General features: G+C 32.2%; 1 protein-coding gene across 2 annotated transcripts in view; it reads left to right on the plus strand.

Moving 5' to 3' along the window:
- Window positions 1–15,499, plus strand: part of LOC135963184 (uncharacterized) — a 91,122-nt gene extending 75,623 nt beyond the window's left edge. For both annotated transcript variants that reach the window (XM_065514958.1, XM_065514959.1), the window contains exon 6: window positions 13,624–15,499. In XM_065514958.1, the coding sequence (XP_065371030.1) occupies window positions 13,624–15,364 (1,741 nt within the window). In that variant the 3' untranslated portion in view covers window positions 15,365–15,499. The remainder of the gene's footprint in view (window positions 1–13,623) is intronic.
- Window positions 15,500–17,880: the final 2,381 nt, after the last annotated feature.

Raw genomic sequence — 17,880 nt, forward strand, 5'->3', positions numbered from 1 at the left:
ATCTACATGCGAAAGTTTGTTAAATTCAATCCCCAAAAGATTTGATGCTGTTATTAGAAATAATTGATACGCAACAAAATATTAAGAAAACAACGAATTCTTATGATGATTTTTTATTTTTAATAATTTTAAGACTGATTGATTCTATTTGAATGCCGCATATTTTATTTAGTCTTTTAGATTTGACATCGTTTTTAACATAAAAATGTGTTATTTTTTTATTTTATTTTTTTCTATTTATTGTTTACGTTATGAGCATTAATATATTTTTTTTTTCAGTATTTTTTCTTTATTGAATCTTTCTTATTAGAAATTTACAAATAAGTATTCAAATCTTAACCTAAACTAAAACTAAAGTTGTTATTGCCGCTGCAATGTCCAACATGAGTGCTCGTTAAATGATTATCTGGCCAGATCCAGTGTTTCAAATCGCCTCAGTCGTCTATGACCCTCAAATGATAGCAACTCCCTGGCGAGGGGCTTTGGATGATCCATTAGTTTTGAAATGCATTTTAGACTGGAGAATTTGATCTCCTCGCGTATTATGGGGACATTGAGACCCCTATGGATATTTCTATTGCGAATGTACCATGGGGCACCTGTTATTGTCCTTAACAGTGCTGACTGCTTTCTTTGCAATTTTTCAACGTTAGATGAGGAGGCTCTTCCCCATAGCTGAATGCCGTATAGCCATATCGGTTTTATAATTGTTTTGTACAAAAGCACTTTGTATTCCAAGTCTAGAGCAGACCGTGGTCCAATTAACCAGTACAGTTGGACTGACTTTAATTTTATTTGCGTAACCTTGGCTTCAATATGGTGACCATGTTAAACGGCGATCAAGATGGATACCGAGATATCGCACATGGCTCTGTTCTGGGATTTTGATATTATTTATCTGTATGGAAGGGTAACTTTCTCGTCTTAAAGTAAATGTAACGTGAATACATTTTGTTGCATTGACCTTAATTTTCCATTTGTCCAGCCATTTTTCCAAATCGCCGATGTGAGACTAGAGCTGTTCAGAAGCTATCACGGGGTTTTCATGTGTACTTAAAAAAGCGGTATCATCCGCAAATGTAGCTGTGTGAGTCAGTGCGCTCGTAGGCATATCTGCAGTATATAAAATATATAGGAACGGCCCTAGAATACTTCCCTGTGGTACACCAGCGGATATTTTTCGACGTGTTGAGATCTGATTTGGAAAGATCTTTCTTGTATGTAGTTTTTAAGCAGTTTATTTTATGGAAGTTTCCAGTTATAACTTCTTAGTATTTAGTTAAATATGAACAAAATAAGTCTCAGTGCTGAGTTGGGCAGATTACTTATCATCGTGGTAGTAATTTTATCTATACCAGGTGATTTTCCAGCCTTAAGACCTTTGACCGTCGTCCTCACGGCAGAGAACCGGAATTTTAGTGGGGCTGGCGCCACATTATTTATGACATTATCTCTAATATATGAATTTGTATCATTTGGGGTAAATACATTCTCCAAGTGATTGGCAAATGCTTCGATTTTTTCTGAAGTATTTTTTGACCATTCTCCGTTCTGAAGGCGTATGGGCGACTCATATACAGTAGGGCATTGCATATTTTTCACATCTTTCCAGAGACTATATTCTGTGTTCTTAGTAGGGTCTAAGTTTCTAAGATAATTTCTCAGGTTAGATTCTTTATTAATCTTCAAGGCGACGTGAAGTCTTCTTTGGCACTGATTAAGTTTAGCCTTTACATTCGGAGATCGCGATTGTTGCCATTGACGTCTGAGTGTTCTCTTTTCTTTGATAAGAGACTCAATGTTTTTAGGGCATTTTGAATGTCTGTAATTCCCCAGGGTGACTGGGGCGTGGACACTTTAACGGCGTTTGTTAAAATGTCTGTAAATATATCGACAGCGGATTGTATCTCATATTCATTTTTCAATGAGATGTTTTGTGGCAAGTGTGAGCTAACATACATTTTATACTTTAACCAGTTCGTTTTCTTGTTAGGGAAACAAGAGTAAGAGTTTTCCAATTTACTTGGAACTGCTAATAACGTTAAAACTGTAGGCGAGTGGTCTGACGAGAGGTCCAGCGAAGGGATTGTAGTTTTACCGCTTTAATCTAATTCATATATAGTGATTCTATTGTATTGTCCGTCACTGTATATTCTATAAAAAAGTACACTTTTGTTTTATTAATTAATAGTATTTTACCATATTTTAAATTTATTTAAATTTAAAAAAAATTAAAAGACACACTACAGATATCTTTTTAAATAAAACACGTAGCCAGGATTAAATATAAATTATTATAAATTGTTTATTAAGTGTAAGGAAAATTGATTAGAATTGTAGTGCATTAATGACGCGACCGTTTGTAACGATGCTTGGAATTCAACTGTCAAATAATACGTTTATATAAAAGAACATAAGCACATGAGAGCATGAGAACAAAAGAAAATAGTTAACTGACAATAAAGTAAAATAATAATAAATAGGGTTGCCAACAGTCGGCTATCCTGCTTCAGAAGCGACCTCGCATCGGTCACTTGGGTAATTCGTCTTCATCTGAATCGCATTCATCTTCATCAAACATATATGGCAATGTCCAACATGGCTTTAATCTGTCAGATGCATAAACTGATGAATAATGTCGTGATGTACGTTTGGAATTTGGGAGATCTTCAATTACGTATCGATCATTACCAAGAACTTTAGAAACAATAAATGGACCCTTGTAGCGTGGTTTTAATTTACGTGAAGTACCGGTGCTCGGGGGTTCATTTTCAGCAAGTACAAGTTCACCTACGTCATAAACGTGAGGCTTGGAGTGTTCTTTATCGAAGCGTTCCTTAGCAAGTTGCCTTTTACCATTGATTCTTTCGGCAGTTTCCTGTCTTACAATCTTCATTTCTTCTTCACTAAGGTTAACACCATCATGTACGGCAAGTAGAATTTTATTGTGTAAAATATCTCTTGGAGAATAACAAAATAAAAGTTCGTGTGGACTTTTACCAGACGTTTTGTTCATCATCGTGTTCAAAGACCATTGGATGTTCGTTAGATGTTCATCCCAGTGTTTATCGTTCTGCGTTGTTGATAACAGCATAGAAAGTAAAGTTCGGTTTGTTCGTTCTGCATGACCATTAGCCCTAAGAGTCTTTACTGCATTTAGTACATGCTTTATGTCGTTGTCAGAACAATACTTTTCGAATTCTTTCGATGTAAAGGACGTCCCTCTGTCGGTAACAATTCGCCTTGGGACTCCAAAGTAACTTGAAAATTCATTTAAAATGTTGATAACGTATTTAGTCGACGTATTCTTAACCGCTTTGATAATTGTAAATTTTGTAAAAGAGTCAACTATGACCAAAATATGCTCGTTACGTTTACTACTTTTTGGAAAAGGTCCCAAGTGATCCATATGGATTGTATCAAACGGTATTGGCTGGATATCACTAAAATGATACTCGCCCTCGGTACGACCACCTTTATGCTTGTTGTAAGCGCATTCAACACAAGATTTCACATAGGATTTTACGAAATTTCTCATTCTGGGGAACCAGACGTAATTCAAAAGTTTTTCGATAGTTTTATCGACACCAAGGTGTCCGTTCTTATCGTGGCAGTCTTCAACTACTCTCCATCGCAATGCTTTTGGAACTAACCATAGCTTTTTCGTTTCGTATTTACGAAATATTCGTCCGCCTTCGATGCAGTATTCCCTTGCAACCGTTTTGTCCTTAACGTTTAAATTTTTTAACAATTTCCTTTATGGAATCATCTTGAATTTGCATACTGTGCAGCCAGTCATCTTAATGTAGATTCACTTTATCAACACGTAACGTAGCGACATCAATATCGTTTGGAGGTTCGTTTGGTGTTCTGCTAAGAGCATCGACGTGTTCCATGCGTTGGCCTGAACAATGTTCCATAACCAGGTCAAAATCTTGGATTCTTAACCACCAACGGGCAATCCTTGGGATTAATTCTCGTTTTGTCATAGCAGATTTTACGGCACTGCAATCAGTGACAGCTTTAACAGTTTTACCATATACATAATAACGAAATCTTTCCAACGTTTCGACGACAGCTAAAGTTTCCAGTTCGTAACTGTGAAAATTCTTCTCCGTATCACTCGTTGATCGACTGTAATACGCCACGGGTTTCAATTCAATACCTTCTCGTTGTAGTAGCACGCCTGCCAAACCTATAGAACTCGCGTCGGTGTGAATTTCGTGTTCGGCTTCAAGTCGAAAACCGGTCATTACGGGCTGAGATGATAATTTCGATTTTAATTCTTTGAAAGCTCGTTCCTGTTCATCTTTCCATTCGAAATTAATATCCTTACGTAGTAATCTTCTTAAAGGTTCTGATATCACTGAGTACCCTGGGATAAATTTTCGAAAATATCCGCTAAGACCAAGAAATTTCCTTATTTCGGTAACGTTAGTAGGTTGTTTAAAATTCTCAATAGCCGTTGATTTTATTTTACCAGGTCGTATGCCGTCTGGAGTTAACTGATGGCCTAAAAAGTCGACCGTGGTCCTGAAAAATTCACATTTCTGAATGTTTAAGGTCAAGTTCGCATCCTTTAGTACGTTTAGAACGATTCGTAGTTTAACAAACATTTCATCTATCGTATTACTTCCAATAAGTAAATCATCCATATAATGCATCATGTTATCTGTACCCGTACGTTCTTGAATTTTTGACATTAGTCGTTGAAAAACCATGGGTGCATTTCGCAACCCGAAAGGCATACGTTTAAATTCATAGAGTCCGTCTGTTGTTATAACAGCAGTGTACTTACGACCTTCCGGTTCAATTAAAATTAGTATCCGCTGTTGAGATCCAAAGTTGTGAAATATTTGTATTTTTTTGCTTCTTGTAAAGATTCTTCAATATTTGGTAGGGGAAAGTTTTCTTTTGGCATTAGTTGATTTATTTGTCTGTAGTCGACGCACAATCGTTCACTACCGCTTTTCTTTTTATGCAGTACGACTGGAATAGCATATTCCGATTCGGATCGCGTAATAATATCATTTTCCAAAAGTTCGTGAATCATATTTGATATTACCATTTTTTTCGGTTCGGAAACGCGATACGGGGGTTGTGCAACGATTTTATTATCCGTAACGTTTATTTTCATTTCGACTAAATCAGTTTTTCCGAGATTTTTCAAATCACTTGCGAACACACTTTCATATTCCCGAATCAATTCCGTTAATTTAGTTTTTTCGTTTTCATTGTCCAAATCACATTTTAATAATTGTTCATTAATTTCATTTTGATTCTCATTAGTTACGTTTTGGTTCCCATTAATTACGATTTGATTTTCATTAATTACATTTTCATTGGGTATTAAATTTTTTTCAGTTTTTCCGTTTATCACTATTTCGTTGTCATTATCATAATCGATTTCGACATTACCGTTCCGAATTGTGAGTCTTAAATTTCCGTTTACAAAATTATCGTTCCCGAGTAAAATATCCGTTAATAAAAGTTCATCTTCGACCAAATAAAGTGTTACGGGTAACACAATATCATTCAACATTAAGTTCACAGAAATCATTTCTTTTGCAACACGTAATCCGCCACAAATGCCAGAGATTCTCATATTACATTTTTTTCGCTCACAGTTTACCTGATTGCAAATAGATTCTTTTATCAAACTGCACTGACTACCAGTGTCTATAAAAGCACCTAATGTGTTATTGTTCAAATTGACCTTTATTTTAAAACGTTCATCATTATTACAAAATGTATTCCGTACCGTAGCATTTCGTTTACAATCGGTTTCATTTTTAGCGTGAACCCTGTTGCACTTTTCACACCGTGGACGTCACGGAGGTCTAGAACAATTTGTTGAAATGTGTCCGATTTCATTACAGTTAAAACATTTTACTTCTTTTACAAAGTTTTTATTTTTAATATTGACGTTGGCACTAACACTTTTATTCGCGTTATCTGTATTAGATTTATTGTCAACATATTTATTTGTGCGTTTTTCTGGTGCATTACGGTTCGTATTCATTTATTATAACCCGTAATTGTTTCACTTTGTCGAATTTCTGTGCCGCGATAGCGTTTTGTAGTTCACGACTACGTAGTCCATCACGCGTATACTTTACGATAGCTGATTCGCTCAGTTTATACCGTCGACCTAAAGCACATATACGGAAACAATAATCGTTTACGTTTTCACCATCTTTTCTTGCAGCACTTGCCATTTTGAAATGTACGTCAGCTTCATCATGAGTGGAACCAAATTCATCCTTTAATTCTGCAGAAAATACACCCCAATAGACGGTAAAGTTTCTACAGAATCCAACCACAAACGTGCAGCTCCTTTCATCCTACTATAAACTGCTAACATTAAACATTTTTCATCCCATCTATAAGCCGTAACAGCACTGTTTACTCTTTCGACAAATTGCTCTGCCGATAAAGAGGATTCACTAGTCGGGTTGTATTCTGGTATTGTTTCTGCAATTTCCCTCACTGAACAATTTCCAGTTGAAAACCATGAAACATTTCCGTTGTATTCAAATTTTCGCTACTGCACTGCCATGCTTGAGAGTCTTGTCGTTGCATGCCTGTTGCTTGTTGAACGTTTTGCATTAGATTCTGTTCGTTGTTATTTCTTGATAAGTTTTGCTCGATGTTGTTGTTATTTCGTTGTGGTTGTACGTTGTTGTTATTTCGTTGTGGTTGTACGTTGTTGTTATTTCGTTGTAGTTGTACGTTGTTGTTATTTCGTTGTAGTTGTTCGTTGTTGTTGTTATTTCGTAGTACGTTTTGTTCGTTGCCGTTGATTTGTTGAGCGTTCATTTGCAAAATGCTTAAAGCATTTTCATGCAACCCCCTCAACCCATCAACCTGCCGTTGCAAGTTCATGACGCTTGCGTTCTCTTGTGGAACATTCATGACGATTTCGTTTTGTCGTATGTTGGAGAAAGTAGCCATAGAAGACGTTTCCTCGAAGGCATCACCATCCTCACCGTTGGAGTCGATTTCATCCTTGCCAAGAATTCCCGATAGGCGTACAATTAGTTCCGCTTTTGTACCCGACGTTGGTAATTCCCGATCACGGAGCAATTGTTTTAAGTGCTCTACTTTTAACGTTGAAAGCTTTTTCATTTTTGTCGCGACACTTTTCTAATTACTTTTTATATTTCTCCTTTCGTAATTTCGCACTTTACTTAAACGATTCCAATCCCACTTCTGATCTAAAAGACACACTACAGATATCTTTTTAAATAAAACACGTAGCCAGGATTAAATATAAATTATTATAAATTGTTTATTAAGTGTAAGGAAAATTGATTAGAATTGTAGTGCATTAATGACGCGACCGTTTGTAACGATGCTTGGAATTCAACTGTCAAATAATACGTTTATATAAAAGAACATAAGCACATGAGAGCATGAGAACAAAAGAAAATAGTTTACTGACAATAAAGTAAAATAATAATAAATAGGGTTGCCAACAAAATGTACTTATTAAATTTTCATAAACATTGCCTAAAAAAATTCTATTGCAACAAATTTATTAAAAAAAACTTATATATACCCTTCTCACGAAGCTGAAGGGTATAAATATAAGGAAACTACCTAAAATAGGGTAAAATACTATTAATTAATTAATGTTAATATTTTAGGTAGTTTCCTTATATTTTTTAATAAATTTGTTGCAATAGAATTTTTTTAGGCAATGTTTATGAAAATTAATTAATTAATTAATAAATAGTATTTTACCCTATTTTAGGATTAATTAATTAATTACTCAAAGCGTTAACGTTATTTTGTTTAAGAAAATCATGCACTTGATAATACGTTGTTTGAATTTTGGTTATAATTTGGTTATTTTTGAAAGTAAAAGTTTAAAATTTTTTACACATATGTAATATGATGTAGTAAATCGTAATCAATAATAAAATCAACTTCGAATTTTTTGATGATACGTTGTTTTGCATTTTAGGTGACGATATGTATGTAGGACTCAATTTAACGTTACTTTATTTTATATTTATTTTTGTAAAAAAAAATAACTTAACTTAAATTTAACTTTTTTGAACTATAATTAGAGTTGTGTAGCTCATGAATGAGCTAGTTCAATTGAACTATTCACTCAACTGAGAGAAGTGAATCATTCATCATATTGAGCGTTTTCAACTGATCGGTTTTGTTTTATGCTCATGTTTCTTTCAGTACTCATGACATTCATTTGTCATCTTCAATGTTTCACATGTTTCACTTTACTCGTCAATTCTGTAACATTATTTCGCTAACTGTCGTTGAAAAGTGAGTGAGTATTTTGTCCTACAAAAACAAAACGATCATTCGAATGTAGGTTTGTTAAGTATGTATATGATCGTATGCTGCCGCGTATATATTTTTGCTTTGATATGATACAACGTTTGTATGTACCAAGGCGAATTTATACAAGGTGCTATCAGTTCTACAAATACAACAATTGGTCTTAACAAATGTCAAAAAAACAAAAATGAAAAAATAAACAAATATGTATTAAAACTTAATGTAGTGTAGATAATTGTATAGTGAGGGCTTTACTTATTTATGTAAAAAATAAATATTTTGTTAATACGATTAGAATATGTAGATATTTAAATATAAAAACAAGCTTTGACAACTGTTAGAACCAAAAAGCGAAAAAAAAATGATCAGCTGTTTGACTGACTCCACCTTGTATAAATTCGCCTTGGTATGAACTGTTTCAAGATTTATTCAAATTGTTTTTGTTTTCATGAATAAATTTTTCTATGTGTGCTATTGAATGAGTGTGAATTTATTTATGGTATGGTGATGTAGAATGAAATGAAGAAAGAGTATTGCTACAGTTTGTAAGTATATTTCATAAAATAATAATGAAAAAGGGAAATACATAATTGATATTTTTAAAATAATAATTGCAATTGAAAACATATCTTATGCACTTTTTTATACTATACTGATACATGAACAGAACATTTTCAGGTGCCATGAGCGACCTATCGTGGGATTTTCGCTGTTTTTTGGAATGACAGTTTTACGTTATTTTTATTTTGTAAAACAATAAAAACTTATTCCTTAAATTCAGAAATTTTATTTATATATTGGGCATTTCATGTCAAGTGAACCAACTTTTGAAATCGATGTCTTCCGATCGGGATGAAATTTGCACCAACCAAGGTTAGTTATTGGATAGTAACTCAGACACAATTTTTCAACAAGATCGGTCTAGAACACTCTGAGTTAGAGGGGGTCAAAGTTTGACATTTTGGTCAAGCAGGTGTTTTTTCTTATCCATGTAACTTATTACCTATTGTTCTTAGCAAAATGTAAGAACAATAGGTAGTTTAGATAGCTCTTTCTTAAACCTTTGGAAAAAATGTTTAAAAAAAAATAAAAAAATTTTAATATATTTTTTCTGAAATCAAAAACTTTTTTGACTTTTTTTTTAAAATTGGCCCTTTTTTCTTAAAATAAAGCTTAGATATTTTCCTTGAACACCTATTTGGTCACTTAGTGGGATGCGAGTGGGATATCTATCAAAATAAATATTTTGTAACGCAAAACATACAATTCTTGATTTTTTTTGCAAAATCAAAAACTTTGTTAACTTTTTTTTTCAAAATGGACCCTTTTTTAATTTTTTTTTAGCTCAAACAAAAGCTTAGATATTTTCCTTGAAGACCCTTTTGGTCGCTTAGTGGGATGCGAGTGGAATATCTATCAAAATAAATATTTTTTTACTCAAGACTTACAATTTTTACTTTTTTTTTTGCAAATAAAATTTTTTTTCAAAATGGGCCTTTTTTAAAATTTTTTTTTTAGTCAAAAGAAAGCTTAGGTCCATTCCTTTAAGATATTTTTAGTCCCTTAGTGAGAGGCGAGTGGGATATCTATCAAAATAAATATTTTGTACCGCAAGACATACAATTTTTTAATTTTTTTTTTGCAAAATCGAAATTTTTTCAAAAATAGGTCTTAAAAGAAAAGACCTAAGCTTTCTTTTGAGCAAAACAAAAATTTTAAAAAGGGCCCATATTGGAAAAAATTTCGATTTTGCAAAAAAAAAAAAATGTATGTCTTGCGTTACAAAATATTTATTTTGATAGATATCCCACTCGCAACCCACTAAGCGACATAAAATATCTTAAAGGAATGGACCTAAGCTTTCTTTTGACTAAAAAAAATGTTAAAAAAATCGAATTTGCAAAAAAAAAGTCAAAAATTGTAAGTCTTGAGTTAAAAAATATTTATTTTGATAGATATCCCTCGCGCATCTCACTAAGCAACCAAAAGGGTCTTCAGGGAAAATATCTAAGCTTTTGTTTGAGCTACACCAAAATTAAAAAAGGGTCCATTTTGAAAAAAAAAGTCAACAAAGTTTTTGATTTTGTAAAAAATTCAAAAATTTTATGTTTTGCGTTACAACATATTTATTTTGACAGATATCCAAATCGCATTCCACTAAGCGGCCCGGAAAAAAGGGCCCATTTTTAAAAAAAAGTCAAAAAAGTTTTTGATTTCGGAAAAAAAACATTAAAATTTTTTTATTTTTTTTTTTAATATTTTTTTTTCGTAAGATTGAAGAAAGAGCTATCTAAACTATTTGGAACACATTTTGCTAAGAACAATAGGTAATAAGTTACATGGATAAGAAAAAACACCTGCTTGATCAAAATGTCAAACTTTGACCCCCTCTAACTCATGTAGTTCTCGACCGATCTTGTTGATCTTGTGTCTGAGTTACTATCCAATAGAACTACCTTGGTGCAAATTTCATCCCGATCGGAAGACATCGATTTCAAAAGTTGGTTCACTTGACATGAAATGCCCCATATGTATTGTTAGATCATAAAATACATAGGGTAACATAGAGAAGAGACGGAATTGTCAAAAACCTAAGTCTGTTCTCAGAAACCTATCTCTTGCAACAATATACAGTGGTGGCCACCAATTTAAGACAAATACTTGAATTTTTTTCATCAACTGAATTTTAAGTGCGATAAAAGGACCTCTAAGGGTATGAAATTTATTATTAATGTTTCTAGTTTCTGAAAAATGTTTGGAAAAATCGGTAAAACATATATGGACAAAGATATGTGGAAATACGTTGACCCACCTCAGCGAACATCCGCTGTTAATAACATGATATGAGCGAAACTAATGGAACTAAAAATACGAAATTTGGTCCGAATATTTTATAATAATAAAAATATAATGATATAAATGTGGAAAATATGTTTATTTAAAAAAAAAAAATTTTGGTCAAGTTGTAGAAAAATTTTATGTGTTCGTGGTGAATATGTATGAATTGACACAGTCGAATAAAACACACTTGTGTGTTAAAACAGTCCTCATGCATACATATTTGTGGAAATATTTGAAAAAATAACTGACAATCACGTGGAATTTAGCAAACAATTTTTGTCTTAAATTCCTGGCCACCACTGTAATTCTCTATGATAAAATAATTAACCCTCCGTTAAGCTGGTCACACACGAGTGATTTGTGAGTGCGATTTGTTCGTGTTCGACTTGTTAATGGGGCTGTGCGCGCACGAAATCACAAGTAATTGAACATTTTCAATCACAAATCAGGCGAACAAATCATTCCGTGTGTCAGCTTTACTCACTACTGATCTAGTTGATTTAGGCAAAACTTTTTTTATTGTAAAGTTTTAAGCTATTGATAAAAATATATTTATACAGCAATTTTATTTTTATTATTCTTCTAAATACTTTGAATTTAATATTGCTTTTATGTTTTCGAAATAAAAAGTGAAACGTGCCTTTCTTTTATTGATATCAATTTGATATTGCGACTAGTCTCGATTGAAAATGATTGCGACCAACGGATGGTTAAGTTAATGTTGAAAATATTTTTATACAAATTGTATCATAAAACTATTTTTCTTTCGTATTTTTAGTAGAAATTTTGTTGATCGTATTTACATATATAAGTTGTAAAAATCAGGTAAGAAAATATATACATATTTTGACAATTGATAACTAACATTATGTAAATGGGAAAACCCCCAAAAATTGCAACAATATTCATTTCGGTTTAGTTATTGTTACAATTTTATTTTGGATCACAATTATCAGATCATCAAAATATTTTTCCTTTTTCAAATTCCAGTTAATATCTTGAGTTTTTTGATAATTTAATACGTGTTATACATTTTCCAATTAGAATTAGGCGCAATTTACATTAAGACTTTTCAGACGTCTTTTTTTCGAATTCCCTTTTGAGAATCTTCCAAAAAATCATGAACATTTACACGGTGATTTTTTACATGAAGTTTTGTTTGTCTTGTTTTTGACATTTAATTGTTGATTCTCTTTAGTTGTTTATTCGTCATATTTTTTTTAAACGAAAACATCTTATTTGATTGTGGAAAATAAATTGGACAATTTTTTAAATTGTTTTTTAAAAGTAAATTCAAAATGTGTGATGAAATAATTGAAGAAATATTTGATTTAACTTAAAAAAAAATTCTCTTTTAATATAAATGATGTTTTCACTTCAACAAACGAAAAATTATAAAACATAATAAGAAGAATACGAATGAGTGTAAAGAGGAATGTCAAAAATAATCATGAAAAACCGAAATCATGTTTGTTTTCTTACCCCCCATTCTTCTCTAACCCGCGCACCACTAATCATCGACAAATATGAAAACAGACGTCTGGACAAACATAAACAAAAATCATCATGTAAATTGCGTGTTATTAATAATTTAGTCCTTATAGTTAGTGAATGTTCTGCTTAACAAATATTGTCTAAACATTTGGTTAGCATCGGAAATTAGAAATAATAAAAAATTAACTCTTTTTTCCGCAAAAATATAAGTTTAAATAAAATTTCACGCATAAATCTCTAATTGTCAAAAGACTGTGTGTTTTTACAACTAACAACAGTAATAATTGATTTATTTCACTACAAGCAATTCTCAAAATGAAATGGTCATTATACAACATACTGTGCTAATGAGCTAAAAGAGCGACCTAGTTCATTTCAGTGAGCTGAGCTGAAAAGAGCGGTCACTTCACTGAGCTAAGAAACCCAACTATAACTATAAGTGCATTTTTAAATTGTCCAGTTATTTTTTAAAAATTCAGGTAAAATTTTCTTATGGTCCAGTTATTTGACTTTTGTTATCTGGCAACCCTAGAAGCAGGGTATGCTTTGTAACGGCAGTTCCACAGTATTCTCAAAGAATATTGTCTATAAAGAAATTTTCGATTATTTTTTGTTAACTTATGAAAATTATTCATATTTGGTTTAAATCGAAGCAACTAAATTGTGTATTTCATTCTATAATGAAATGAAATTGTTCTTCCTTAAAAAATATTAACAAATTGATTGTAAACATTTTTATTAAAACCTGTTTGGATTTTTCGACTTTGATGATTTGCCTGGCATGGACAGGCTTTTTTTATAAAACTGCAAATACGAATTTATTTTTTTTTTACATATTTGTGATCAACGTACAAAAATTATATAAAAAATATGTTTTGTACGAGGAGGGCTTCACAAAAATTTTATTTTTTATTGATAGTAGTTAGTGTAACTAAAAATTAAATTTCATATTAAATAATGTATTTTTTTTATTTTTTTCAGAGAATCAAAAAAATCTCGTTTAAGTTTGGGTGGTGGGCGTCACATCAAGAACATTTCGTTGAACCCAGTTGTCACATCTATGGAGCGCAGGTGGAGTATTGTTGGATCCGGGTGGTCGAAAACTAAAAATAAAAATGCTCCAGATAAGAAATATTATAGGAGCAACAATTATATATGTGATGTAGAAACCGCTGAAGATAAAAAATTGAATGAAAGTAGTAAACAACTTTCGGGAAATACTTGCAGTATAAGTAAAACTGGCAATGATTCAGGTGATGATAGTGATTGTATACAAATTTCTAAAATGGAATATAAAGAAATGAAAGAAAGGGTGGCAGCTATCGAAAACCATATATCAAATGAATTTGGTACTATCCGCAAATCGGTACTTAAAAGTTCACCTAATTCTATTGATATGAGTGGTGTAGAACGTGTACAGACACAATACGAACGAGTGGTAGTTGAAACAGAAGCTTTGTCATCGCCTGCTACTGAGCAGCTAGCTCAACGTCTTAGTCGCGGTTTAAATATAAGACGGAGTGTAGATCAATGTGTTATACGTTCACCAAGTGCTCGAAAGATTGGCACAATACGTCGAAGATCTCAAGATAAAGTTCATGTATCACGTAATTCAAGCTGGCATATTCGATCATCAAACAGTACTCCCATAGGTAAAGAATTTATTTCGTCATTGGAGGAAAAAAATCCACCAAATCATGCAAATAAGATTTTATTTTACTCTAAAAATAACAAACCCGATATGCAGAACAACTCCTATAACGAAGTTTCACCCTTACTATCGTCTAAAAAGCGAAATATTAAAAAATCATTAGATAACATTTTCAGCAATGATTATTCAAATGAAGAATGGTTGTGTGGTGAGAAATTTTTCAGTGATACCCAGCTAAAAGAATGTATTTACAAAGTAAATGATGATTGTTTAAACCAAATGCATGTTGAGCATGTTGCGACTCCTGTTCGGCGTAAAAATTTCATTGATGTAGAAAAAACTCCAATGTTACCACCAAAATCAGTTCCCAGAAAAATTTGCCATGTTACAACTCCTTTGACTGCAATAAAACCATCAACTACAAGTAAATTACCTTATGTTAATCGTATCGCCATATCGACACCAGTCGTTGAGGAAGTTAGTGGCCGAGCTTCAATAGCCCGATTAAGAGCAGAAAATGCTGGCATGGTTATGGCTAAAGCTAAATTATTTGATGGATTAGGAAACAATAGTAGTGATGAACAGCGGTCTCTAAAAGAAGATCAAAATTCAACAGATATGCAACAGAAATCCAATGCCGTTCGTCAATCAAAGTGTCACGCGAAGGCATTAAATGATCCAGTATGTTTCAAAAGTATGTTATCAATAGAACAAAATGACATTGATATAATGGAGGTTAAATCAAAAACTACATTAATAAGTACGCCAATCGCTAAACGTATTCAAAGTACGAATTTGAGTAGTCCAGCGAGTCCATTAAAGCGAAAGCAGCGTGGCAACGCTTCTAAATATCCTCAGAAACAATTTTTGAAATCCATTGTAGCCGATGATAAGTTGACAATACGTCGTAATTTAAATGAACGTATTTTAAATTGTGACAACGGCGCAAATTTAAGCGTAAAATCTGAGACATTACGCACATATAATAGTTCTCGTAATCCTAAATCTCCTAGGAGAATAAAGAAAAATCGCCAACCATTAAAGCTTCGAAATACGCCTTCTGGAGTTTAATTTCATAATCCATAATGTTTTCTTTTGGTTATTTAAAACACTAATAAAAACTTATAATTGATTTATAAAGCCATTTTTATATTACATCCCAATTAAGTTTTTAAGAATTTTATAAATAAAAAGAAAACCTTTAAATACGTGTTTTTTTTGTACCTAAAACGCTTCTAATATTCTGAAAATATTTCATTAAAATTAAGCAACAATAAAAATTCCGAAATTCATTGTTTTATCTGAATTCGTGTCATTATCACTTGTGCACTTGTGGTGTTAAGTTGTGTTTACAAATTTACAAAGTGTTTTCTTCTTTTTATATAAACAGTTACTTTTGCATTGTTTCAAACAATAACAAATTAATACAAAATTACTAAACGAGAGCGTTGTGATGAAGATGTTACTGCCTACCCAAGGCTGAGCAAAATGAGTAAAACAAATAAACCAGCCTCTTCTCAGAGAGTTGGAAATCAAAATTATTTTGCTCCCCTACAAACAATTGATGACGATGATGATGATATTGTTATCGATGATGTTGCTAAAGAAAAAATACCACCTCTAACCATATTGAAGTGTAAAAAAGTGCAAATACACGAATTGATGAGAATTTAAAAAATAACCGAATATTCGATTCGAAAAATGTCTAATGGTTTAAAAGTTTTCTGCTCGAAGAAAACAGATTATGATATTTTTTGTAAATCTTTGAAAGAAAATTGTGATTTTGAATTCTTTACGTATGCTAATAAAAATGAGAAACCTTTCAAAGCTGTACTTTTAGGATTGGATAAATGCGACCCAGCTGTAATTAAAAATGAACTTCTGGCTAAGGGCTTAAAATGTACAGATGTCAAAATTGTCACCAGAGAAAAGGAAAATAGAGGTGAAATTGTAATTTTTAATGTTTATTTTGAGAGGAAATCAATATCATTGAAAGAATTGAGACAAAATTATTGTTCAATTAATTATATAAAAGTCAGGTGGGAGTATCAGAAACCAAGCAGATCTAAAATAACACAGTGTTACAACTGCCAGATGTTTGGCCACTCTAACTGTTGAGCTCATTAACAATTTGAGCAAATGTAAGTCTCGAGCTGACCAATTTGAGGTAATAACTAGTCTCGCATTCAAATTTCTCACGATGAACAACAATGTATTGAAAATGACTCTATGGAATGCTCGTGGTGTTCGTTTAAAAAAGGTTGAACTTTTTCAGTTCATAAACAAAAACAAAATTGATATCTGTCTTCTTTGTGAAACTTGGCTAAATGATAAAATATCTATTAGACACAACAACTTTTACTGTAAAAGATATGACCGTAAACAAGGTAGAGGAGGCGGAGTAGCTTTGATGATAAAGAAAAATATACCACATGAGTTATTACCACTTAAAAACACAAAACTAATTGAACATATAGGAGTTAAAATCTTATTTGGAAATTAATTCTTACATCTATACTCATGTTATTTCCCTGGTGGTTTAAGGGTAAACTCTAACAGTAAACAAATGTTTATTTCTGACCTGCGTATGTTAACAAATGTAAACAGCAAATATATTATTGGAGGTGATCTTAATTGCAGAAATCGTTTTTGGGGCTGTCATAAACATAATTGTTGGGGTAATATTCTTTACGAAAAAATTCAACCAAATCATCTGGAAATCGTCTATCCCTTTGAAAGTACATATATACCAGCTGATCCAAGAAGGCGACCATCTACGTTAGACTTTTTCATAACAAATAACCCACAAATAATATCCTCAATAAAGGTGATAAACGACTTAAGCTCCGACCACCTCCCAGTAGTGGGAAATATAAATAAAATATCTTTCCTACTAATCAGTTTGGTTTTAGAAGACAACACAATACATTCCAACCATTACTTAAAATAAAAAACTAGTTAAAAATAATTTCGAAAGTGGAAAATCAACAGGAATGGTTCTTCTTGACATTAAATCAGCCTTTGACTCTGTGTGGCATAATGGCCTTATTTACAAGTTAAAATCGTTTAATTTCCCACTCGAAATAATCAAAATCATATTGGCCCATAATCATAGTCAAACATTAAAGTCGGTTCTTTTTAAAAACAACTTTAAATTAAAAACCCGCTTTATATTAAGGAGTGAGATCGAAAAATTCTTAACACACGTTTTTCATTACATTTTTTAACCCAAGTATTATTTGAATTTTTTTTTGATCAAGTTACCTTTGAAAAACATGTCAGTTATTATGTGTAATGTCAATTATATTAATTTTTTTGTTAATCTGATTAAAATGAGTGACCAGAAAAAAGTGCGTACTGAAATTATTAAATATTTTCAACAAAACCCAACTTGGTCTTACAAAAAGTTGGCCAAGCATACAAAGGTCTGCCGTCAAACTGTTTCCAATGTTATTAAACAGTACCGGGAGAACTTGTCAGTTGATAGAAAACCTGGTTCAGGTAGAAGGAATGGTCCACATGATGTTTCTAAAGCCAAAAAAATAGAACGCATTTTCAAAAGAGCTCCCAACACATCCGGTAGGAAA

The sequence above is a fragment of the Calliphora vicina genome, chromosome 1, assembly GCF_958450345.1.
Source record: "Calliphora vicina chromosome 1, idCalVici1.1, whole genome shotgun sequence".
In the NCBI taxonomy this organism is placed as follows: Eukaryota; Metazoa; Arthropoda; class Insecta; order Diptera; family Calliphoridae; genus Calliphora; species Calliphora vicina.